This window comes from Kogia breviceps, chromosome 4 (genome assembly GCF_026419965.1).
Source record: "Kogia breviceps isolate mKogBre1 chromosome 4, mKogBre1 haplotype 1, whole genome shotgun sequence".
NCBI lineage: Eukaryota > Metazoa > Chordata > Mammalia > Artiodactyla > Physeteridae > Kogia > Kogia breviceps.
The window spans coordinates 136,491,962-136,517,863 of record NC_081313.1 but is presented as its reverse complement, the minus strand read 5'-3'; the positions used below and the strand labels follow the sequence as shown (position 1 = coordinate 136,517,863).

The 25,902-nt window shown below is 38.8% G+C and overlaps 1 protein-coding gene across 2 annotated transcripts in view; it reads right to left on the bottom strand.

Moving 5' to 3' along the window:
* Nucleotides 1–23,040, bottom strand: part of SOX30 (SRY-box transcription factor 30) — a 45,481-nt gene extending 22,441 nt beyond the window's left edge. The window contains exons 1-4 of one of the 2 annotated variants that reach the window (XM_059062931.2): nt 21,882–23,040; nt 19,660–19,899; nt 18,262–18,441; nt 11,721–12,213 (exon numbers count right to left, since the gene is read on the bottom strand). In XM_059062931.2, the coding sequence (XP_058918914.1) occupies nt 11,721–12,213; nt 18,262–18,441; nt 19,660–19,899; nt 21,882–22,869 (1,901 nt within the window). In that variant the 5' untranslated portion in view covers nt 22,870–23,040. The remainder of the gene's footprint in view (nt 1–11,720; nt 12,214–18,261; nt 18,442–19,659; nt 19,900–21,881) is intronic. The other variant, XM_059062932.2, reaches the window with a different exon arrangement.
* Nucleotides 23,041–25,902: the final 2,862 nt, after the last annotated feature.

Here is a 25,902-nt window from a genome sequence, read left to right as displayed (position 1 = left end):
TCCAGTGTTTGCTGAACATGTGTCCAGCCCTGGATATGCTAGCTCTGGATATGTTTGTGCCCTTGTGTACTGATTCCTCAGTATACATGGGAGTTTTTCAAAGCCTCTATTCCCACATATATCTCCTTTCCCAGTCTCTTCTAGGCTTTTCAGTCTGTCTGCTGCTTGTCCTGTCTGTTGTCCCTTAACCCAGGCAGCTGTGGACAGTACATACCTTTAAATATTTTCCACAAACACTAGCTGGGAGGCCACTCCAGCTCTAAGGGAATGCTTGGGAGAGTCAAACTAAGGTAAGTTCCTGAGCCAATTCCTCAGGAAGTCACCAGACAGGTCAAAAATGCACAACCATAATGCTTTAAGAACAAGGTCTGAACTGCCTCCTCTAATAGCAACAAGTCACACCAGGAACATGGGTCACTATCCCCTTGGCCATCACTGAACTAGAAAATATGAGATAGCTGTGGCAAAAAATGCCAAAGTGCTCTCTTATCAGAATTTAGCAGCTTCTTTCTTCATTAAACACCCCTCAAGCTGATTCTGACAGTTTTTGCCAGCTTAATTATTGCTTCAGTGGAAAGAGAGATTCTTGGGGCTCCCTATTCTGTAACTCTCAGTGACATTCTACCTCAGTGGTGTTTTGTACTTTTCAGAATATAAGTTTTGCACTTATTTTGTTAACTTGATTCCTAAGGTTTTTAAATTCTATTTTATTGTAGATGGAATTGTTTTTTCAATTTCATTTTCTATTTATTCATTGCTACTATACAGAAATGCAACTGCTTTATATATATTAGTCTTATATCCTGAAAACTTGCTGAATTCATTTGTTACTTATAATAGCTTTTTTTGTGGATTCCTCAGGATTTTCTATATATAAGATTGTGCAATATATAAATATAGTTTTATTTCTTCCTTTACAATTTAGATACCTTTTATTTATTTTTCATGTCTAATTGTCCTGGATTAAACCTCCAATAAAATGTTGAATAGAAGTGGTAAAAATGTACATCCTTGTCTTATTCTTGATCTTAAGTGGGTCTTGCTTGATCTCCAGTCTTTGCCATTAAGTATAATGTTAGTTAGGGTATTTTTGGTAGATGCCCTTTAACTAGTTGAGGAAGTTTCTTTGTATTCCTAGTTTGCTGGTTACTTCATGTTCAACATGAAGAAGTGCTCAGTTTTGTCAAATGCTTTTTTTCTGGGTTTATTGAGATGATTGTGTGGTTTTGTCCTTTATCCTATTGATATGGTATATTACATTAATCGATTTTCAAATGTTAAACAACTCACATTCCTGGAATAAATCCAAGTTGTATACAGTGTATAATCCTTTTTTTATGCTGCTGAATTCAGTTTGCTAGTATTTTGTTGAGGATTTTTGTCTCTGTATTCATTAGAGATATTGACCTGCAGTTTTTCCTTCTTATGTTGTCTTTTTCTGGTTTTGCAATATTGTGCTCATGGAATGAGGCCCTCACATTTTTTGGAAGAGTCTGACTATGAAGTGTGTCTACTGTAGACAACATATAGTTAAGATCTTGATTTTTATCCAGTTATACAATATCTGCCTTTTGATTGTTTAATCATTAACAGTTAATGTAATTATTGAAACAGCTGGATTCATGTCTGCCATTTTATTTTTTGTTTTCTATGTGTCTTGTATTTTCCTTGTGGCCTTCTATTCCTTCTTTACTGCTTTCTTTTGCATGAAGTAAATATTTTCTAAATAAGTTTTTAGTTCCTTTAACAACTTTTCCACTATTTTTTCATTATTTTCTTAGTGGTTGCTCTAGGGCTAATCATATACATCTTACCTTACCTGAATCAACTTCAGATTTTTACTAACTTAATTCCAGTAAAATATAGAAATTTTTAAAAAGTATGTATTTATTTTGGCTGCACTGGGTCTTAGTTGCAGCATACAGGATCTTCGTTGCAGCATGCAGGATCTTCAGTTGCGGCATGCATTCGGGATCTAGTTCCCTGACCAGGGATTGAACCCAGGCCCCCTGGGGGAGCGTGGAGTCTTACCCACTGGACCACCAGGGAAGTCCCCAAATATAGAAATGTTGCTTGTATATAGCTCTACTCCTTCATCCCCCTTTTTGTACTACTATTGTTATATAAATTATAGCTATATGTGTTATAAAACCAGCAATCTATTGGTATGATTATTAATTTATATAATTTTATGCCTATTAAATAAGCTGAGAAGAGAAAGGAGAGCAAGTATATACTTTGAAGTTTGTTATATTAACCTTTTTATTCAGTACTGCTGGTTCTCTTCATTTGCTCCTGTGGATTCAAGTTACCATCTGCCATCATTTCCTTACTCTAAAATAACTTTGCCTCCACCTACTTCTTTATGCTTTTATTATCAAATATATTACATTTCTATATGTTATAGGACCCCCAAAACAATTATTTGCATATTGTTTTATGCAACTGCTTTTAAAACCAGTCAAAAGAAGATTTATACTGTCTTTTTTATACTATCTTTTATTTATTTTTTATTAATTTTTATTGGAGTATAGTTGCTTTACAATGTTGTATTAGTTTCTGCTGTACAGCAAAGTGAATTGGTTATACGTATACATATATCCAGTCTTTTTTAGATTTCCTATACTATCTCTTATAATTGCATTTTTACCTTTACTGGACTCTTTGGTATTTTGTTGGTTTGTATTCCAACTACCATTAGTGATCACTTACGTTCAGCCTGAAGAACTCCCTTTACTATTTCTCACAACGCAAGTGTGCTAGCAATCTCAGTGTTGGATTATCTGAGAATGTCTTTACTTTGGCTTCATTTTTGAAACATGGCTTCACTAAATGTAAGTTGACAGGTTTTTTTCAGTACTTTAAATATGTATTCTGGCCTCCATTGTTTCTCATGGATGTCAGGTGTTCATTTTATTGGGGTTTCCTTGTACATGATGAGTGTCTGTCTGTCTCTCTCACTTTGATTTTCTCTTTGGCTTTGGATTTCAGTATTTTACTATAATGTGTCTCGCTGTGGATCTCTTGGCTTTTAGACTACTCATAATTCATTAAATTTCTTAAATGTGTAATATTTTTCATCAAATCTGGGAAGTTTTCAGCTATTAGGTCTTCAAATATTTTTTTCTGCTTCTTTTTCTCTCCTCTCTCCTTCTGATACTCCTTTTATAGGTACACTGGTACAGTTAATGATGACTGTGTTCTGAGGCTCTGTTAATTTTTCTTCATTCTTTTTCCACTCTATTTTTCAGACTGTATAATCACTACCAGTCTATTTTCAAGTTTTCTGATTCATTCTTGTGTCAGTTCAGTTTTACTGTTGAGCCCCTCTAGTGAATTTTTCATTTTGGTTATTGTACTTTTCAACTCCAGAATTTCCATTTGGCTGTTTTTATAATTTCTATGTCTTTATTGATAGTATCTCTATGAAGAGACATTGTCATCATAATTTCCTTTACTTCTTTAAAAATGGTTTCCTTTAATTGTTTGAATATTATTATAATGTCTTGGAAGCCTTTGTCAAATTTGAAATCTGGGCCCTACCACAGGTAGTTTCTTTTGCCTGTTTTTCTCTGCATGTCATAATTTTTGGTTGAAGTCTGGACATTTTAGGTAATATACTGTAGCAACTCTGGACAATGACTCTTTCACTTCTCCAGGGCTACTTTTTTAGTTTTTTTGCTTGTTTTTTGTTTACTGACTTGACTAGACTATTTTATTTTTTATTTTAAAAATTATTTATTTATTTATTTGTTTGTTTTGGCTATACTGGGTCTTTTTTTTTTTTTTTTTGCAGTGTGCAGGCCTCTCACTGTTGTGGCCTCTCCTGTTGCGGAGCACAGGCTCCGGACGCGCAGGCTCAGCAGCCATGGCTCACGGGCCCAGCCGCTCTGCGGCATGTGGGATCTTCCTGGACCGGGGCACGAACCCGCGTCCCCTGCATCGGCAGGTGGACTCTCAACCACTGCGCCACCAGGGAAGCCCTATACTGGGTCTTGGTTGAGGCATGCAGACTTCTTAGTTGCAGCATGCAGACTCTTAGTTGTGGCATGCAAGTGGGATCTAGTTCCCAGACCAGGTATCAAACCCAGGCCCCCTGCATTGGGAGCACAGAGTCTTACCCAATGGACCACCAGGGACAGACTATTTTAGTGAAGTCTATTTCCTCTGCAGTGTGAACCTTGAGTGTCACTCCTTAGAGGGCACAGACTTGGACATAAATACAGTCACCCTAGGATGATATTGGTTTTAGCAGGACTTTCTTTGACTATCTCTTTCCCTGATTTTTGTGTTAAGCTCTCTGACTCATTTGCTATCACATACAGCTGTTAAGATTCCACTAATTGCTGGCTGATTGCTCTAATGTTTTCGAAATGCCTTGGGGCAGAGATTGTTCCACAGTCTGATCCAATTAAATTCAGACAGGGTAAATTTTGAGGAGTCTGAGGTTTGTTCTGACTGCAAGAGGGCTCTTAAGCTTTTTCTTTCCCTAGTTCTCTTTGGTGTACTAGCTGGCATACAGTAGCTTCTTGGTCTCAATTAAGAAGAGTCTCTTTTTATTTGCTTATCACCAAAATCTCATTGTTTTCAAAAGTGTCCTTAGGCTTGAACTTCCCCACACTGTTTCAGATAAAGTGAAATTCCTTCTGGGGAAAGCTTCTGAGTTCTCTGTTCTTATGGCAAAATCTCTGGTCTTCTTGGCTTGCCTCTGCCAGCATAGAACATCTCTTGTACAAGTGACCTGGGTCAAGCGTGTTCAGGGTTGCAGTATTCTCTGCCTGTCATCCTTAGAGTTGAATGGTTATCCTGTTAGTAGGGGCTGAGAGAAGAAAAGGAACCCCCAACTTCTTGGTCACACGCGCCATCAACTTAGTTTCTTTAACTCAAGAGCTGGAGAGGATGAGAAATGCTACCATTCTCTGTAAGATATTGTATCCCTTGATTAGGAGCTGAGGGGAGTGAGAGCTACCTTCTTGGCCATACCCACCCAGAGTTGGCATTCCACCCAGATGAACTGAGGGTGGGAGTGAGGGATGGTATTTGTCATGGCTCAAGGGTCATAGACTCTTGCTGTTCTCACCAAGTTTTAGGATGTTTTCTTGAATAAATGTTTCTTCATTTGCTGTATGCCCTTAGGACACTGCCCAGAGAATTTAAGTGGTTAGTTTTTAAAATAGTTTTCACCAGTTATGCTTGTTTGCTTGGAAGCAGCTTCACAGAGCTCCTCATGCTGCCACCCCAGAAATGAAACTCCCTCTCACTTATCTTTTTAATCATACTATTTCTATTAATATCCTTGAGCTTTGTTTTGGATGCAGTTAATTACTTGAAAACAGTTTGATCATTTCAGATCTTAAGAATTTTTAGATAAAATTTTTTAGATAAAAATTGATTAAAAATTTTTAGTCTCAGGGGCTTCCCTGGTGGCGCAGTGGTTGAGAGTCTGCCTACCGAGGCAGGGGACACGGGTTTGTGCCCCGGTCCGGGAAGATCCCACATGCTGCGAAGCGGCTGGGCCCGTGAGCCATGGCCGCTGAGCCTGTGCGTCCGGAGCCTGTGCTCCTCAACGGGAGAGGCCACAACAGTGAGAGGCCTGCGTACCGCAAAAAAAAAAAAAAAAAAAAAAAAAAAAAAATTTAATCTAGGCCTAGCTGAAACAAGACTCTCTAAGTATTTAATACCCCATCAAGGTTTTCCAATCTGTTTGGTGAGAACAGGAACTATTTCCAGCCTGGTGTGATTGCTGGGAACTGTTGTCTCTGATTTTTCAGGTAGTTTTTCCACTAGCCTTGGGTAATTTTCCTCACAGGCATACACTGTTCAGTATTCAGCTGAATACTCAAGATGGAATCTATGCAGAGATCCAGAGTTCTTGCATCGTGCAGCTTTCTTCTCTCCAGTACTCTATCCTGAGAATTCTAACTGACTTGGTTTCACTGGTCTCTCAGCTCCATCTCCTCAACTCAGGGATTCTGCAAGGATCTGCTTGTGTTTCTCCTCCCTGTGCCACGGTTTCCAGGTCAGTAAGCTGGTTAGATTGCAAAGCTTACCTCATTTACTTTCTGTCTCTCAGGGATCTTCATATTCATTGCCTGGTAAACAGTGTCTTGAAAACCATATCTTCATATATTTTGTCTGTTTTTTATCATTTCAGATGAGGGTAGATACAGTTCCTTATATTGCATCTTGGCTGGTACAGAAGTCCTCTTTAAACATTTGAAATATTGATTTTTAGTCTCTCCCTGATTTTCAGTTATTTCAAATTCTTGGGGTGTTAATTCTCCTATTTGTAGCATCTACTGACTCTTGTTCTTAATGAATACTTTCCTTGTGTTCCATAATTTTCTAAAGCTCACCTGTAATAACAATTTTCTCCCTTTGGAAATTCCAAGTGGCTCGAATTGTGGAAGTGTTCCTCTAGAATAGTTGTCCCAGGTAAGTCATCCAAGAACTAATTTCTGTGTTAATTTCTCAGTTTATTTTTAAATATTTTTTAATATTTATTTTATGGGATGGCTGCCTCAGGTCTTCGTTGTGGCACGCAGGATCTTTGTTGAGGCATGAGGGATCTTTCGTTGTGGCGTGTGGGCATCTCTCTAGTTGTGGCGTGTGGGTTTTTTCTCTTTTCTAGTTGTAGTGCACAGGCTCCAGGGCACATGGGCTCTGTAGCTGTGGCACGCAGTTTTCAGAGCACGTGGGCTCTGTACTTTGTGGCACATGGGCTCTCTAGTTGAGGCATGTGAGCTCAGTAGTTGTGGCACGTGGGCTTAGCTGCCCCACAGCATGTGGGATCTTAGTTCCCTGACCAGGGATCGAACCCACGCCCCCTGCATTGTAAGGTGGATTCTTTACCACTGGACCTCCAGGGAAATCCCTAATTGCTCAGTTTATCAAGTGGATAGGTTGATTTCAGATTCTCAACCAGTGTGCAGTATAATCTAGGGTTTTGATTTCTAACAGAAGACTTTTTTCCATATATAGCCCTGAATAAAAACAAGTTTCCTTTGTGCTTTCTCTGGGTCAATGATAAAAATCTTCTATTACTTTATCAAGGTTGAGACGCCTTTCTAGGGTCTTAGCTTTTTAAAAAAGTTATTTATTTATTTATTTAGGCTGCATTGGGTCTTCATTGCTGTGTGTGGGCTTTCTCTAGTTGCGGCGAGTCGGGGCTACTCTTCATTGCAGTGCATGGGCTTCTCATTGTGGTGGCTTCTCTTGTTTTGGAGCACAGGCTCTAGGCACACAGGCTTCAATAGCTGTGGCGTGTGGGCTCAGTAGTTGTGGCTCATGGGCTCTAGAACGCAGGTTCAGTAGTTATGGTGCACGGGCTTAGTTGCTCAAGCATGTGGAATCTTCCCAGACCAGGGATCAAACCCGTGTCCCCTGCATTGGCAGGCAGACTCTTAACCACTGCGCCACCAGGGAAGTCCTCTAGGGTCTTAGCTTTATGAAGAGGCTTTAGTTTCAGCTCCTCACCTTGAGCGGAGTCATGACCTCATATCCTCTCCTTATGTAGGCATTAAAACCCAAGTTTATAAATGCTGAGACTATCTGAGTCTGCAAACTACCCCCAAGACCACTGTACTAGTTTTCAACTCTTTTGTCATTTTGACAAAGGGGGATTTATTTTCCTTTCTTGTGATTTCAGCTAGGTATTAAATTGTTCATATTTAAATTCAACATTTATAGATAGTTACAGCAGAAGGTATTCCATATTAGCTAAATCTACCATGTTTAGGGGCTATAAATTCTTTTTTTTTTTTGCAGTATGTGGACCTCTCACTGTTGTGGCCTCTCCAGACGCACAGGCTCAGCAGCCATGGCTCACGGGTCCAGCTGCTCCGCGGAATGTGGGATCTTTCCGGAATGGGGCACGAACCCGTGTCCTCTGCATCGGCAGGTGGACTCTCAACCACTGCACCACCAGGGAAGCCCAGGGCTATAAATTCTATCCTCCATAAGGATTAGGCAAAATATTGTATATGTATGTAGATGTGCATTATTACAGAAAATAGGTCCAAAACTTCAATTAAATTCTTAAATAGGTCTACAAACCAAACAAGGGTTAAGGATAATTGCTTTTAACTTTTGATCTGTTTGTCTAAAATTTTACAGTTAAGATGCTATATAATCCCACAAATTTAGAATTCTTTGGACTCACCTTCCCTAATAAATACATAGATATAGCTGTCTGATTATATTTTTTATACATTTCAACCTAATAAATTCCCATTTATCATTCGTATCTTTTCTATATCCCTAACTGCAATACACTTTAAAAAATTTTTATTTATTTATTTATTTGTTTATATTTTTGGTTTAATTGGTTCTTTGTTGCTGCATGTGGACCTTCTCTAGTTGTGGCGAGCGAGGGCTACTCTTCATTGCGGTGTGCGGGCTTTTCATTGCAGTGGTTCTTCCTGTTGCGGAGCACAGGCTCTAGGCGTGCAGACTTCAGTAGTTGTGGCACGTGGGCTCAGTAGTTGTGGCTCGCGGGCTAAGAGCGCAGGCTCAGTAGTTGTGGCGCACGGGCTTAGTTGCTCTGCAGCATGTGGCATCTTCCCAGAGCAGGGATCGAATCTGTGTCCCCTGCATTGGCAGGCAGATTCTCAACCACTGTGCCACCAGGGAAGTCCCTGCACTACACTTTTTGAACACGTTTATTTACTCAATGGCCAACAGAATGAAGATCCTAGATATCTCTTGTGCATATGAAAGTATAAATACTACAAGAAGGAGGAGGAATAGAAGAAAAGGTGGGGCTTCCCTGGTGGCGCAGTGCTTGAGAGTCTGCCTGCCAATGCAGGGGACACAGGTTCGAGCCCTGGTCCGGGAAGATCCCACATGCCGCGGAGCAACTAGGTCCGTGAGCCACAACTACTGAGCCTGCGCGTCTGTAGCTTGTGCTCCGCAACAAGAGAGGCCACGACAGTGAGAGGCCCGCGAGCCACGATGAAGAATGGCCCCCGCTCCCCACAACCAGAGAAAGCCCTTGCACGGAAATGAAGACCCAACACAGCCAAAAATAAATAAATTAATTAATTTTTTTAAAAAAAGAAGAAAAGGTGGGGAGTGAAAAGAATAACTAAGAAATTAATGTAGTACAGAAAGACAGTATCTCAATAAGCACAGTATGAAGATGGTTAATATTTGAAGGCAGGAGGATGTTAGCCCTCACAGCTAGGGATCAGCACTTCTAAGTGCCCATCTGTTTCATAAAGTGACTCCTTGATTAAACTGCCTAACCTCCTTGATTTTTACTTTAGATACACAGGGAAAAATATCAAATATGTATATTTGGTATATATTTAATATATATATCAAAAGTCATTACAATTACGGTATTGAAAAGGTTGAATAATTCCACACATAAATGGATTAGATTAGGGAGGAAATATTCTTTATAGAAGACTCTATTATTAGTCAGGAGAAGAGACAATAGAAAAATTGAGAGGAAATCAATTAATTTTGTTATTTAGCCAGGCTGGATTTTACTGAAATATACTATCTAAACAAGCATAAATAAGATCATCTATACCCTTGGGAAAATTATCATCACACACATACAGGTAGAAGTTAGGAGCAACTTAATGTTTATAGCTCACATACTTCTTTGACATTCTTACATAAAGTAAAATTCACTATAAAACTACCAACTCACTTCATTTGGTTCCTTTAATAGCATTATTATTAATTAGCAATAATGGTAGTAAAGATAAAGGTAGTTTCTTTCCTCTCAGGACATAATTTTCAGAGTTTCTTTTCAAAATGTTCTTTAAACTATCAGATGATTTGTACATTAACAGCCAAATCCCATAAGTCTTGTCATGAGTAAGGAAGATAAATTTCCTATGATTTTATCTATTTATTATATAAGGAAACATTTCCTGCCCCAAAGTCTACTTGACTACATGATTTTTCCATTCAAAAATGCAGTATGTATTTTCCATGTGATTCTCTGCTAGCAACTAACAGCTACCAATCAAGAGAAGCCATTATATTGAGAAGCCTTGCTGATACAGTGAGAAAAACAAACACGGAATTCAAAATCGGATAGCAAATCTAAGTTTGACTACTGGCTCTGCCATTTACTAGTTGTGTGACCTTAACAAAGCTATTTAACAGCTGATCAGTTTCTCTATCTGAAAAAGTAAAGGGATTGCTATGCCTAAAACAAAGGACTGTTGTGAGAATTATAGATAAAAATGCCAAGTTCTCAAAATGCTAAAAAGAAAAAACAATAACAACTAGAGTAAGACCGTGGTACACAACCTGTTCTAGATGCCTCTTCTTCTCCTTTAATGTGAGTAAATATTGTCTAAGTCTTTCCTGTATTACAAAATGAATTATGTAACAAAGATAAAATTTCCGCAGTTTTAGTTTGTGGACCTCGAGGTTCTAACTAAGGTTGATCTTCTCAAACCTATTCATTTATTAAATTCCAGCTATGTCCTTAGCACTCTTCTTATAACTAAAAAAACCACTTTAAAATTCTCTAAAATTCCTATAACATCTCAGATCCTAGGAAATAGCAATGAGAAGAGATTATCAACCCCTGGCCTTAGGAGTCTCTTGAAGTTTGATTTCTTGAACTAAAAGACTTCTGAAAGCTATTAAAGAAGAGCCTATTGGGAAAAACAAAACAAACCACAAATAGCAAAATCTTCCTTTCTCCTGATCTGATCCCCTAGTTCCACTTTCTTTCAGTTCTGGGCTAAGGACTTGAAAGCAAGCAATCCCATTATGAATTGAAGCAACATAATATATATCTCGAAAGTTCTTTGAGGTCTTGGTACCCAAGTGCGGAGTAGTTTTACTTTCTAAGTAAGTAACCGTAAAAGATTGTGTTAAACATGTAACACTCCATTCTCAACAGAAACCATCTCTGTCTACACACTTAACAGCAACTGAAAAGTGGAGGTTAATGCCACTATTAGAATGCTTGCAAAGAAGTTAAATTCTCACTCCAAAATGAGAAGTTACAAATTTATTTTCCCTAGATACTTCCCTGTGAAAATAAATTCCTTTACTGGTAATTTATATAAGAAACGTTTTAGTTTGTTAAAAAGGGCACTGAGAGGGTATATAACTTCAGACAAGTCATTTAACCTCTTAGACCAAGTGCTCTCTATACCCCTGCTACTCAAAGTGTGGTCCACAATCAGCAGAATTGACATCACTTGGGAGCTTGTTAGACATGCAGAATATTAGGCTTACTATAACTCAGTATAGGAAACTACTGTACCCCAGACCCGCTGACTCAGAGTCTTCATTTTAACAAGATCACATGTGGTATATATATATATATATATATATATATATATATATATATATATATATGAAAGTTTCAGAACCACACCTCTATACAATAAGGGGGTTTAACTAAATGATCTTAAGGTCACATATAACTGATTATTTTTTCAAGAGAAAAATCAGATCTGACAACACTGGAGCCTGTATTCTCATGCGGCAACAGTAGGCTGGAACTGAGTAGCAGCTGCCTCATAAGATGGGGCATGCACTCTCCTTGGCTTCCCCAGTTCTCATCTGGCCCCTCTTATGTTAACTGCTTGGCCCCTATTTAGCCACTAATCTAAATTATATAGATCCCAAGCAGTAATGAGGAAGTTCCTTTTTCAGTAAATAAGAGAGGCCTTCAGAGGTAAAAATTCATTAGCTATAAGTAGTTTTAGGTGAAAGGAAATAAATTGTTCATTTACCTTGATGGGAAGTAGTGAGGTCCAGGTAGGAAGTAAGGGTGATGAAAAGAGAATCGCGGTGGGGTCCCAAACAGTGTGGCTGCGTGGCCAAGGGGAGGGGGCTGGCAGACATGTGGATGTGGAATAGGAGGAGCTTGTGGGATTGGAGCACTTCTGGGACAAGTGGAGACGCTGGGACACTCCTTGGGAGGTTGGATGGTAGAGGGTGCAAATCTGGCGTGGGCAGTACTTGCACTAGTTGGAATCCTGCTGGTGCTCTCCAGAGAGACAGGAGTGGGTCTCTTCACAGAGCAACTGGCTCCAGAATGCAGCTGATGAGTGTCTGTTTGGGAGGGCCCAGCAAAGCACTGGGGTGGGAGTGGTGGACAGAGGGGCAAACTTGGAGCCTGGACAGCCACCTGGGCAGTACTGGAGACGCTCGGCTGGAAAAGCGTGATGGGGCTTGGGCGCTGGACTGCAGGTGTGGGCAGCTGGATGGCAGGTGGAGCTTCACCTTTGGAAATAAAAATAGCATGGGTCAGGCATGAACTGAGTCACTCCATATTTTTCTTTTTTCTGCAGAACTTAATAAACTGTACAACCAGAAGCCTTCACTAACCACCTTACCTAAGAACATCACCACTCTATTTTAGCATCTTGAACAAACTGAAGTCATCTTGTTCATTTATTTTACATTCTTGTCTCTCTTTCCCACCTAGATTCTAAGTGCCATAAGAGAAGACACCTTTCTGTTTTGCTCACTACTGTATCCCCAGGGCTCAAAATTCTGCCTGGCACAGAATAGGCTCTTAAAAAATATTTTTTGGATGAATAAATAAATGAATAAAATGATTGAGTGATTGGGTGAAAGACAAATACACACAAATGCTGGTACATATATATAAATGTTTCTAAAAGAAATAATATGAAACTACTGATAATGGTTACTTTTAAAAGGTGGTCATCTGGAAGAGGGGACAGGGTGGTGGGACACCAGACTTTCATTTTATACCTATTGGTGCTACTTGAATTTTCTATTCTCTAAATATATCAATTCTATTTTACATATTAATAGAGGTTTCATCATAGTGGTATGGGTCATTTTTCTTTTATTTTGTATACTTCTCTATATTAAACTAAATTATAAATGACATTTAATTTTTTAATTGGAAAAAACTAAAGAAACAATCAGTAAAATTATTTTGCTTTATTGCATTCAATATGAATACATAAGGAAATTCCCAAGTGAGACAAAGACTTGCCATAGGTCAGCAATTTGTGACAGATAAGAAAGGAATATTATCGCAGCAGGGCATGATGGATATAGCAGAATTTTTAGAGGCAAGTGAAATAATCATGTATTTGATCTTTTTGATCCTGAAGAAGAGAGGACTGCTGACCGAGTTGCTGAGTTATCCAAATGACACACTTAGCCTAAATTTAACTTAACTTTTCCACAGAAATACACAGAGAAGCCAAAGCAATAGATTCATGATCTAGTTTATTTCAATGCAGTTAGGTCTCTGTTAATATAGAAGATGCAGTCCAAGAACAGACCCCATGATGAGAAATGTTTCTGTCAGAGGCCAAAAGGATTGTGAATCTTCTCTCAGCCTTGGCCAGGTAACACCTTCCTCTCCTTCCTTCTCTCCAGATAAGTCAAATAACTACCCCTCCTCCCCCTTAAACCTGGAGGTAGGGAATTAAGGGGTATATCTGTTTCAAGTTGGCCTCTGACCCAGTGAAGTAGAGGCAACACAGGAGCAGGGTGTAGATGAAGCTGTACTGATTCTCAGTTAATGGGGTTACATGGACTAGTCCTCCAATCTGTGAGGCACAGGCCTTAGGCCTTTCCTGATTAATCAAACATAATTTCCCTCTTCAGGTTCCCTCAGAACCTATAAATCTATCACATATCATAAAATAGTGTAAATTTGAAAGTCTGCCACCCTTACCACAATCACAAAACTGGGAGCTCAAGAGCAGGAACAGTTTAATTCATGTTTGTATCCCCATTACCTGGCACAGAACCTGGTTAATAATAGTTAAGAAAGGTATGAGTAGGTGAAAGAAAAAACAAATGAACAAATAAACCTATAGCTGACAGAACCTCTACCACTCATCTGGTATAAGGAAAATCTTCTCTATGCAACTATGAAGCCAGGCTGACCTGTAAAATCTCTCAGTTTTATTCATTGAATTAACACTGGACTCAAGACATCTGCTCCTAAAATCTACCTCTGACACAGATTTCTTTTCCCTGTACAGTACAGGAGGCTCTTAGTCCTCAGAAAAGAAGTATGGTCATTTTAGGCAAAGGAAACACAAATTATAGGAGCTGTAGAGAACAATGATATCATTTCAGTTATTGAAGAAGGAAGGGACTCATCTTTTAGCTGATACAAATGTTCTTTTCTACCAAAAGTGAGGCATGAGGTGATAAAATCATGCATTCATTTAACTAAACAAATATTCACTAAGCAACTAACATGTGTCAAGCACCATTTTGGCCTGAGGTAAAAAAATCAGATAAATCAGATGCATAGAGAGTTATATGGTAGTATAATAAAGATGTTCTAAATGTCAAAATTCATGTTGCTAAACAAGAGGTTAAAGTCTGCAACACCTAGTCATCACTGATAAACTGTCAGTGAATAGGGAAGACTTGTGGAAAGGGCAGAGATCTAATGTATCACACTGTAGATAAAGCATGGAAAAGACCAGCCAGTCACCTGGTTTCTCTCCTTCTAGCATACAGCTAGGTTACATTTCTCAGTCTCTCTTGCATTTAGAAGTGGTCCTGTGGCTCAGGCTAACCAATGGAATGTAAGAAGAAGTGATATGCACCATTTCTGAAACTGGCCCATAAAAAACTCTCATGCATGATCCTCCATGCTCTTTTCCCTTCTGCAGGTCATGCACACTTGGATGCTACATATCAAAGATGGAAGAGCCATAGGGTAGAAGAAAACTATGTCCATGAATCCCTTGGAAGAAAGCCAGAAATACTTATTTTGGACTTTACATGGGTAAAAAAATAAACCATGATTCTGTTTAAACCGTTATGTTTAGGTGAGTGTTGAAGCAGCTAGCATTATCTGATTGTTACATGAGGTACAGAGCAGAATTTTAGATCTATAGTACAATATGATAAGAACAAAAGAAAAAAACTAAAGTTATTAATAACTTTCAACAATTCTGGCAAATCTCTCCCACCCACTCCTAAAGAGGAAGACTCTACTGCCTGTGTTGAATGGATGAAGGATGCAACCAGGCTTTTGTTGCGTGACTGGGATGAACAGGAAGGAGTAGAGAATGGCATAAACTGAGGATAGACCAAATTTCTCTACAAGAAAAAGTTGTATAGAGGTAGAAAGAAGAACAGGAGGACAAGCATATGGCTGAGGAGAGAGAAACAGAGGCAGAGAGAGGAGAGGACAGAGAGAAATAGAGTAAGAGGCAGAGACATAGAGACAGAGATAGGAAATGGAGACTTGGGAAGAACAGTTAGACAACTGCTAAGAAAGATGGGACTTTGGGGACAGAAATGGTAATGAGGAACCTAAGAAGACTTACTATAGTTTGAACCATAAGATTCCACCTTCCTTGCCTCATAAGAAAACCTACAATAATGAGCTACATCACTTTTCAAGGAATTTTCAAGGCATATCTTTGTTTCTTATGGATATAAAACTTTGCTAGAAGTGATCTTCAGCAACCATGGCTCACGGGCCCAGCCACTCCACGGCATATGGGATCTTCCCAGGCCGGGGCACAAACCCGTGTCCCCTGCATCGGCGGGCAGACTCTCAACCACCGCGCCACCAGGGAAGCCCTAGAAGTGATCTTAAGTCAGGGACAAGACCAGATTTTTTTGCATTATAATAACAGTATCAGAATGTTGGAGGGGGTTTTTTGGTTCTATTTCTGTTAAATAAGAATAGATGGGTAAAAAAAAAAAAAAAAAAAAAAAAAGAATAGATGGGTAAGCCAAAATCACATCACATGTTTACTACCAAAAAATTAAAATAGTAGTAAACATTTTTTAAGTAAAAATTTAGAGAAAATGTATGAATTCAGAAGACTGAAAGATGTCAACTGAGTTTAGATGTAATAAGGAAAACCCATTTCAGGTTTGAGAAATAAAATGTAGAAAATGAAATAATCTCACCAGAAAATTCATAAATATATAAAATTGACATTTAATAAGCCAGGCTAAAATAAATATAGCTTCCACCAAACTTCCAGAATCCTTTAAAATAAATAAATTTGATCACTTAATGTAAAATGAAAATGCTGGCATAACTGGCAACAAAGACATATGATAAAAGAAAGCACCTAAAAAGTATTCTGGACTATCTGGCTGTAAGTACTTTCAGAAACTAGAAACAGGAGACAAGCTCACAAGATCACAATATCACAAGATCTTAGGTGGCATTCACTGAAGAATTTTAGAGAAACTCAAAGTTAGAACTGAGAAAATATTAGATGAAGTAAATAATACAAGTGGTCTCTCTGCCAAAAATGCTATGCGAGAGCATTTTTGGAAAGTCAACGTAACTCCAAGTTATTGGAAGTAGTGAACTTGTTATTGGAAGTAGTGAACTTGAGAACTATAGTTTGGTGAGTCTATTTTCTACACATGAAAAGCTGATGAAATCTATACAATGTACTAGTGTATAAAGGTTGCTAGGAAAAATGAGAGCAAATTTTTTCTGATAAGAGATAAATTATACCTCACTAACTTGATATCTTTCTTCCATGGGAATAAACAAAACAAGTTTGAAAAACACAATTACCATGACTTTATGTTTAAAATATAATATAAAATTAGTTGAAAGAAACAAAAAAAGGGATGGTGTAAAAATTTGTATCTGTAGATAATAAGCTATTAAAAGTAGATTCTCTTAGGGATTTTTGCTATAATTTGATCTTATTTAACAGTTTTATAAATGATTTAGAATATAAAATATACAGTGAAATTTCCAAATTTGCAACTGATAACAACTCCTCCAAGTAATATAATGCCAAGCCGATGAGTACAAACTAAAAGAACATATTTCAAAAGTTGTATGATTGGGCACCAGAGTAGCCAATAAATCTCATCATAACTATTATATAACTATTACATACATATATATCAATTATTATACATATAACTTTATATATCTGGGAAAATAATTCCCAAATTTTATACTTAAAAGATAATGATTTTTTTAATCATTTGAGATCCAAGAATTAAATCTTTACTGATACTACATATTACTAGAAATAAGAGAAATTTAAAAAGAAAAAAGCAAACAAAAGATCATTATCCTTAGATTTGATTACTTTGAATATGGCTCTGAAATGCTTCCTGTAATACTGCTTGTCATACTTAAATAAAACATCATGGATGCAAGAGCTCTACCACTTTCCATCTCCCCAAATCTTTGCTCAGAATTGCATAAAATTAATATATTGTATAAAACTGTCAGCTGCCTCAAGTAAGAACACTGATAAATATATTTCTGGGGAGAGAAGACATACAGCATTTAACTGTGGATAGAATGACATGGAAGAGGGGTCTTAGAAAAAGGGGTGAAGAGAAGAAACAGATGATAAAAGTATAAATCATAAATAACAGATAAAACAAGGTAAGTTTAAAAAAAAGCACAATTAAGCCTAGATTGAAATACAGGATTAAAAGAGATACTACCAAATAGCAAAGGATGAAAGTGCCTGACAGCTTTCTTTGCCTTGAGCCTAGATACTCCAAATGTGGCTTTGTTGGTATCCATTGCTATAATAATACATGGGAAAAAAACTGAAAATGCCTAAGATCATAATAAGTTAATTTTCAAGATATCTAAACCTCTCAGCACATAGATATGAGGAGGTAGAAACTGGAAAGAACAGTAGTTTCAGGACAAGTGAGAGCAAGTAGTGAACGTACAAAGCTCTGCCTAAGAGATGACTAAAATAGGCTCTGGAAGAACAAACTAATGATGGATAGACCTATAACAAGTTATTAAGATACTAGATTCTCAATTTTGGGTTCTTAAAAGCAAAAGACAGGAATGTTGTGAAGAACTGATAATAGAGGAGAAATTTAGGGAAAGATAATGTAATGAACGAAATATCTGGTAGAAGATAGATTATTTCCATTGCTTTTCTAGGGCAGCAAAAAAAAACGGTCTTAAGAGATCAGTCACCATTACTATATTCCAGGACAGGATGCCTCATACCCCATCAGCAAGGCATTCTTTTATGCTAATAGTAAAAACACATTCCTATTTCCTATTGAATTACCTCAGTCATTTCCTGCATTATCTGCATAATCTACAGACTCATCCTGATTTGCTTAAAAGTCTGACAGAATATTTGCTACTCTAGCAAACCAAGGGCTTTGATGCCTACTGAAATCTTTCTTTCTCTGATTTAATGTTTTCACTCCATTTTTGATTTTTTTTAACATTGTTGTTCTAAAGTTTTAAGCTAACAGAAACAAAATTTCAAGTTAAGAGGTAAAATTATCACACAGCCATTAAAAAATGTGTAATCTACAATAAAACCAACTCACCAACTGAATGAGTGATGGTGTTCTGTAGGCTGGGAATTACCACAGAGTAGGTAGGTGAGCAATAAGGATAAACTGTTGTTGGATTTGTAGAGATGATATTCTGTGTGGTACCAGAAAGTACGTTGGAAACACTTAGAGGGAAGCGTTTTCGCTTCCCTGGACGAGGCTGATAAACCCAACCTAGAGAAGAAGATAAACTATTTTAAATTTGAACATATAGGTACTATTTAGCCTTGAAATAGTTCTTTTCACCTTAAAAGTCCAAAACACTTCTAAGTCTTAATTGTCTAAAGTATCTTTTCCAGCTCTATGATACTATTTCTGTGCATTTTAGCATATATATCCATACGGCTCCTAACTAGTGGCCAATGTTGTAACCCATAATTCAAAGGAAGAGAAAGGGCAAATGTCTTTTATCCAAAGACACATAATGAATTTATAGTAAAATCAACATTAAAGGCACTGAGTTTGAATCTCAAAGCTTTTCCTCTACCCATAAAACAATGCCCCAGTAAGAAACTATTTGTCTCCTCCTGTTTCCTCACTTTCTATAAGATACAATTATCTATATCTTATGATGAAGTGGTTACTAATGACCAGTCACTATTTTTATGCCTTCTTCGGGAAGAGACTCACTCTCTTAGACTTGGCAGTCTCCGAGTCCACAAACCACCCAATTTCCTTCCAAACTCAGAAAAGTGGAGTTAGGGCAGTTGTAGCCACAGTATAACCAAGAGAATCACTGGTTCCCTGTAACCGCCACTCTGACAATTCCCCCCAGAACCTTTCTGCTATTACTTTAGAAAAAGTTATTCTTTTCCCACCATGCACAATATGTTGGCCATACACTGTGCTTTTACCAAGCTTAATATCAATGTCCTCACTGCTGGGGAGAGAATCAGAATTTATTTCAAACTACATCATGATGAGGATAAATTTATCAATCAGAAGGCAGCACTATATCCTGATAACCATATAATATTAAAATGGAGCATGGTGTTAATGCCTGCAGTATGCCCTGCATATTTCCTCTGTTGCTCTGATTTGAACTTCATTTTCTAGCATATTTGAAAAATTATAGCCTAGAACTCTGGAGCTTTACCTTCATTACATTTATATTTAAATATTTAATCAAAACGACAGTAATACTGTTTGTCCCCAGGTTTGCATTAGTTGGCAAATATGAGACCAGATATCCCTCTACTTTGTCCTGTTTAAGGAAACTTATGCCCAGTATCAATTAAATCATTACTGTAATATTAGCCAGTCTCTTCTCTATTGTATATATCAAATTAGAAAAAAATTACATTTTTGTCTTTCAGTCTCAACCTATCCTATTCTTTACCTAAATAAATTTAAAGAAATTAGAAAGAGGCTTTGTTCATTTCATTTGATTACCAGGAAATTCCTCTCTGTGCTTTTCTTTAATCTTTTGTGCTTCATCATAATAGGGTTTCTTTTGTTCTTCACTAAGTTTGTTCCACTCTAACCCGAGCTGGACACTGATTTCTGCATTGTTGGCTGCTGGGTTAGCTTTGGCTAGTGCTGGCCGGTGGATCCTTGCCCAAACCATAAATGCATTCATGGGTCGCTTCACATGACCATTTCTGTCCTTACTGAAGGGAGTATCTGGTATTCCTACATGACAAAAATTAAGAGACTAAATTAACGTGCCACACACACACACAATTTTAAAGTGAAGTGCACTTCCACCTATATTTACTTTTTAAATAGCTGGAGAAAATATACACTTCAATATAGCCAAGGAACTGCCAGCATTCCAGAATTCCTCAAAACCCCTGAACTCAACATTCTGAACTGTGGCTTAGAAAGACTCTTCTCTTCCTCATAAATAATAACATTGTTGAAGATACTGTGGAAGTAATAATGTTGAAGACACAGTAAACTGCTGGCTTACTACTTCTTTGAGCTATATTAATATCTCTAACAATAAATAACATTTAGCTTATTTCCCACTAAAATATTCTATTACTCGGGGACAGGAATTATGACTTATTAATGACTATAATACTAGCACTAGGTGGGTGTACCCTAAATGTTTAAAGAAACTCATTTACATGCCACTGGAGTGCCCATTCAAGCAAAAATACTTATAATATTAATATACTATATTATTTCCATTTTGTTATGAAGGTGAAGCACCTGCCAAGGTGGGTCACTAACACTAGTTCCATGTCCCAGGAGAAAAAATAAGAGGAAAATAAGAAAGATGACTTTTTGAAAGTTACAGAGACAGCTGAAATTACAATAAAGGAAGTTGTTTAAATTCACATCTCTTACATAATGCATCAAAAACCACTGCCTATAAACTTCATATATTGTTTCTCTTTATTTTATGGTTACTTGATATATAAAATTTTAAAATGCACAAAGGATGAAATAAGTATTATAAAGAAAGCTTCCCCTTTGTCTCCTTTATAAAATGAAAACAAAGTTTAAAAATTACTGACGATAAAAAGCAGGAGGATGGGGTACAGATGAACTTATTTGCAAAGCAGAAATAAAGACACAGATGTAGAGAGAAGAAACATATGGGTACCACGGGGGGAAGGGGAGGGTGGGATGAATTGGGAGATTGGAATCAACATATATACACTACTATGTGTAAAACAGATAACTAATGAGAACCTACTGTATAGCACAGGGAACTCTACTCAATGCTCTGTGGTGACCTAAAGAGGAAGGAAATCCGAAAAAGAGGGGATATATGTATATGTATAGCTGATTCACTTTGTTGTACAGCAGAAACTAACACAACATTGTAAAGCAACTATACTCCAATAAAATTTTAGAAAAAAAAAGCAAGAGGGAGGGGTGGGGAGGAAGAATCAGTAAAGAAAATAAGAAAACAATAAAGATAAAAGACAATGAAGATATGAACTGAAGATTAATATGACTTTCCATTGACATTTACTGCCATAGTATTCTGTCTGAATTAAATCTTAAAATAAGAATTTTCTAGCTATATATTTGGAAATAATGGATAGAAATAAAATATCTACTTGTAATTGTTACTACTGTAACTGTGGTCATTTCTTTGAAAACAACTTATTCTACAGTGTTTTCATTTTCTATATTTCTATAAGTCCTTAGCTTTTAGAATACCATTACAATTAATTACGTATTTTCTCCTAGAAAATGTTTACTCTTCATTTTTAAAGAAGATAAATCACCTCTAAATCCAGTATAAACTTTCCTGTTTTTCATTAAACACTATTTTTTCTTGTTTCTTGATACACGTAAAAATACTGAACTACTATAATACAATATTTTAAAATGTTGATTATCTGTAGCATATAAACTGAGGGCTTTGTGTTATCTAGCAATAATATTTCTATTTTTGTGTATAAACATTAGTCATATCTAAATCTCATCCTTCACTGGGCCTTAAAAAAATTATTATTTTTCATGTTTGGGAATCTTGAACGTGTTAGCATATTTTACTGGTACATGTACAAGTCAGAAGTGATACCTTTGCAGACTTTGCCCTGAACCCATGATTTAATTTTTCTAATTTATGCTTCTCAACAGCTGACATGTCAGCTACGGGGCAACAGACGAAGTTTGAAAACCAGACTGATTCCCTTGCCGTCTAATACCTGCATCTGAGGGAAGCACGGTGAGCGGGACATCTTTGGTTTCAATTTTTACAGAAGGCTCCAGTAAGGACTGCATTTTAATAGGCACCGGTGTCAAGGGGACCTTGGTCAATCGTATCAGCTCTGAAGGTGGAGGTCCCTGAAACTGGATCCGGGCCCCAGGGGGCACGGTGTGAAGAGTCAAAGGGATTCTAAGGTCTTGCTGGTGCGGCCCAAAGGCACTGGACGGCTGGGTCAGGATGACATCTTTGATGCCATGGACCAGGCCACTGGACGCGGGCTCTGTGCCGAGCCTGGAGCCCTCGCGGAGTCTCTCAGGCTCCTCCGTTTTGATGACTCCTTCTCTGATAGCCGCCAGGCTTTTGCCTTCCCCGCCTTTCGCCGTGTGGCTCATGACCTCCTCCTCCTCCTCCAACTTGCCCTTCTCGTCCCCTCGGGGGCTGTCGAGGGCCGGCCCGGGGCCTCCCGCCTTCGCCGCCCTGGAGGCCTTAGGGCCCGCCTTGACGGCCCTCTGAGGTCCCACTGACGGATCCAAGCTGGGGTACGGCTCCTGCTTCTCTGCCTTAACGTGCACCGGCCGGGGCTGCACCGGGTGCAAATGAGGCCTGCAGGGGGCGCCCTCGAACGCCGGCAGCGGCGGCAGCAGTAGCAGGTCGGGCCTCAGCTGCAGCAGCCGCGCCTGCGCCAGAGAGGCGGCTGCGCCTTCCTCCCAGGCCAGAGGCAATGGTGGCCCAGGCGGCAGCAGTAACACCTGCTCCGGGTTCACCTGCAGCACCCGCTGTGCCGCGGACTGTACGCCCGACGCCGGAGCCTCCCCGCACGACGGGGCTACGGTCGCAATGGCGGCCGCGCACGGGGCGGGCGGCGACGCAGAGGGCTCCGCGGCCGCTGCGCGAAAGGAGGCGCCCTCGACAGGCATCGTGGGCAGAGCGGGGCGCAGCGGGGTCGCCCGTGGCAGTTGGCTTGGCTCCGGTCTGGCTCTCTCCATGGGGGGTGGGAGACGCCCCGGCCTGGTCCCGGCCCGGATTGTGACCTCAGCCGTTTGTTGGCGACCTTCTCCCCTCCCCCTTTCAGTTAAGACCCTTCCAAAGCCTTTGCTACCCAGAACCCTACGCGGTTCAAAAAGCAGCCCTTGGTCTTGGCCTCGCCCAACCACAAGCGTCTTGGTACCCCCACCTCCGGCCCGCCAATCACAGGCACGTTCTCCGGCTCCTCCCGCCCTCCACGCACTCCTGGTGCCAACCCCTCGAATCACCCGCTACGGCCTGAGCCGCGGCACGTGCTACCCATTTTCCCCCTGTGACTCTTCCTCTCTTCCGGAGTTCTCTTCCGGCCGTTGTCCTTAGTTACCCCTCCCCCGTCCGGAGCGCCCGGCAATGGCGTTGCCCAGGAAACAGAGCGCTTCCACGCCACTAACCTCCAGGAGATAAAGCCGTGTGAGTTCTTCACAAGAGCTGGGGATCCCTGCCTTGTACGCGTGGTTTGCAATTCCAGAATACCCCGTGGGCCCTGACCCTCACCGGGGTCTTTGGATTTGTGCCAAGGGAAAAGAAGGCAAATTTTGCAACTTCTCAATAACCGCCTTAGCTGATCTTGCTGGGAAGAGTGTTCGACTCGGCCATTACTGTGCTAGTTAAACTTTTCATTTATCACCACTCCTGTGGGCCCTGCTTGCAAAATACATCCCAAATTCATCCACCTCTTTCGGTTTCTCCCGCCATTACTCTGTTCTGCTCTTACATCATCTTTCACCTGGATACTGCTATAGCTCTGTAAATAGTCTCCCTGCTTTTTGCTTTTGTCCCACTATGATCCAGCTGCCAAGAATCTTTGAAAAATACAAATCTAGTCTTCCCACACCCTCTCTCCAAAAAAAAAATCTTCTCAGGCCACGCAGTAAAGGTTTAATAGTCTTGGCAAGGTCCATAAGGCCTCAAATGGCTTGGGCTGTAGTTCTCCTACTTACCACTCTAGCCCCAGCTTTAGCTACACTGCCTCTCATCATTCTTTCTCCTACTTCAAAGATGTTTGAATATGCCCTCACTTGTATTTCTCCCTTGTGTCTCTTTAACACCTCCTGCTCCTATTCCGAATTGCACTCAACTAGTAATTCCTCAAAGACGTATTCTCTGACTCTGAAAATCAGGTCAAATCTCCTTTATGGACTCCTACCTCTATCACCTCTTTTAAAGTTCTTACCACAATTTGTAATTACGTATTTCTTTATGGCATTATTCTGCTGCCTCCTCCACTTTCCTATATACTCCTTGAGGGCCGATTGTGTTTTGTAAATCTCCAATGCCAACCATAGAGCCTGGCATATAGTAGACATTCAATAAATACCTGTTGAATGAATAAAGACTGTCGTAGTCTAAAAATAAAATAGTAATCACTACCTATATTAAGGGCTTACTTTTACACTAGGCATTGCTTCAAGTCCTTCAAGTGCTTATGCCTCTCCTTTTACTAGTACTGTACTGTGTTTGTTTCCATTAAATATCACCAAGAGAAAGAAGAAATCTTGTATTAACATTTGTTACAATTCTAAGTGATGTCCTGATTAAAAGCTATAGATTTATCTTGAAGCAGATAATTCCTTGCCACCAGAACAAGTTAGCTCTCAAAGAAGACCTGACCCAACTCTCTTTCTAATGCCCTGTTGTCAAATGTGGCAAATAGGCGTTCTTACAACTGGCAGGTAGTCAAGGGCAGTGGTTCTCAAATTTTTATCTCAGGAACCTTTTATATCCACAAAAATGATTGAAGATTCCAAAGAGCTTTTATTTATGTGGTTTTATCTATCAATATTTGCCATATTATAAATAAAAACTGAGGACTAGTATAGTTATCAATTCATTTTAATTCATTCATTAATGAAGTTATCAATTCATTTTAAGTATCTGTAATAAACCCATTACATATTAACATAACATATTATCATGATAAAACTATGTTTTCCCCCAAATTAGAAGAGTGGAATTGTGAATCTACTGTCTGACTTGGTTGAAAAAAAAAAGTTGGATTCTCATGGCTGCTTCTGCATTCAGTTTGTTGTAATTCATGACATATAGGCTCTAGAAAGCTTCACTGTACACTCATGAGAGTATGAAGTAAAAAAGGCAAATATTGTCTTAGAATTATTATGAAAGTAGTGTTAACCTAGCAGACACTCTGAAAGAGTCAGTCCCTGAACCACACTTTGAGAACCACTGACAAAACAAAGGCTAGTGAAAGAGGCAGAGGAATAAATCATGTTAGTGTTGATTTTGTGCAAGACTAATACATATTCCAATCTGAATTAGTAATTCAGAGCACGTGATGTGTCAGTCCTCTGTGATAGCAGTGCAAATAGTATATGGGGAGTATATTTTAAGCAGAAAGTAAACTTTTTTAAAAAACAAAAAACTTACTGAGGTTTGATTTATATATAATGTTTACAATTAAATGTACAATTTGATGTGTTTTAATAAATATTTAAAGTTGTGTAACCATCACTACAATCCAGTTTCAGAACATTTTCATAAACTCAGAAAAGTTGGGGTAAGGTAACTCAAAAAATCCTCTTGTTCCCTTTTGCAGTCAATATATGCTCCCACCTTCAACCCCAAACAACCACTTATATGCTTTCTGTCTCTATAATTTTACCTTTTCTAGAAATTTCATATAAATAGAATCAAATAATGTGTAGGCTTATATGTCTGGCTTCTTTAACTTAGCATAATGTTTTTGAGGTTCATCCAAGTTTAATGTATCAGTAGTTCTTTATTTTATTACAGCGTAGTATTCCATAGTATGGAAATACCTAATTATTCAGGGATGTTTTATTGGAAGATGTCTCCCACTCATTTTGTTTATCCATTGACTGGCTGATGAGCATTTGGATTATTTCTAGGTTTTGGCTGCTATGAATATGATGCCCATTCATGTATAAATATTTGTGGGGACATAGGTTTGCATCTCACTTCGGTAGGCACCTAGGAGCTGATTTACTAGGTTATGTGATAAGTTTATGTATAACATT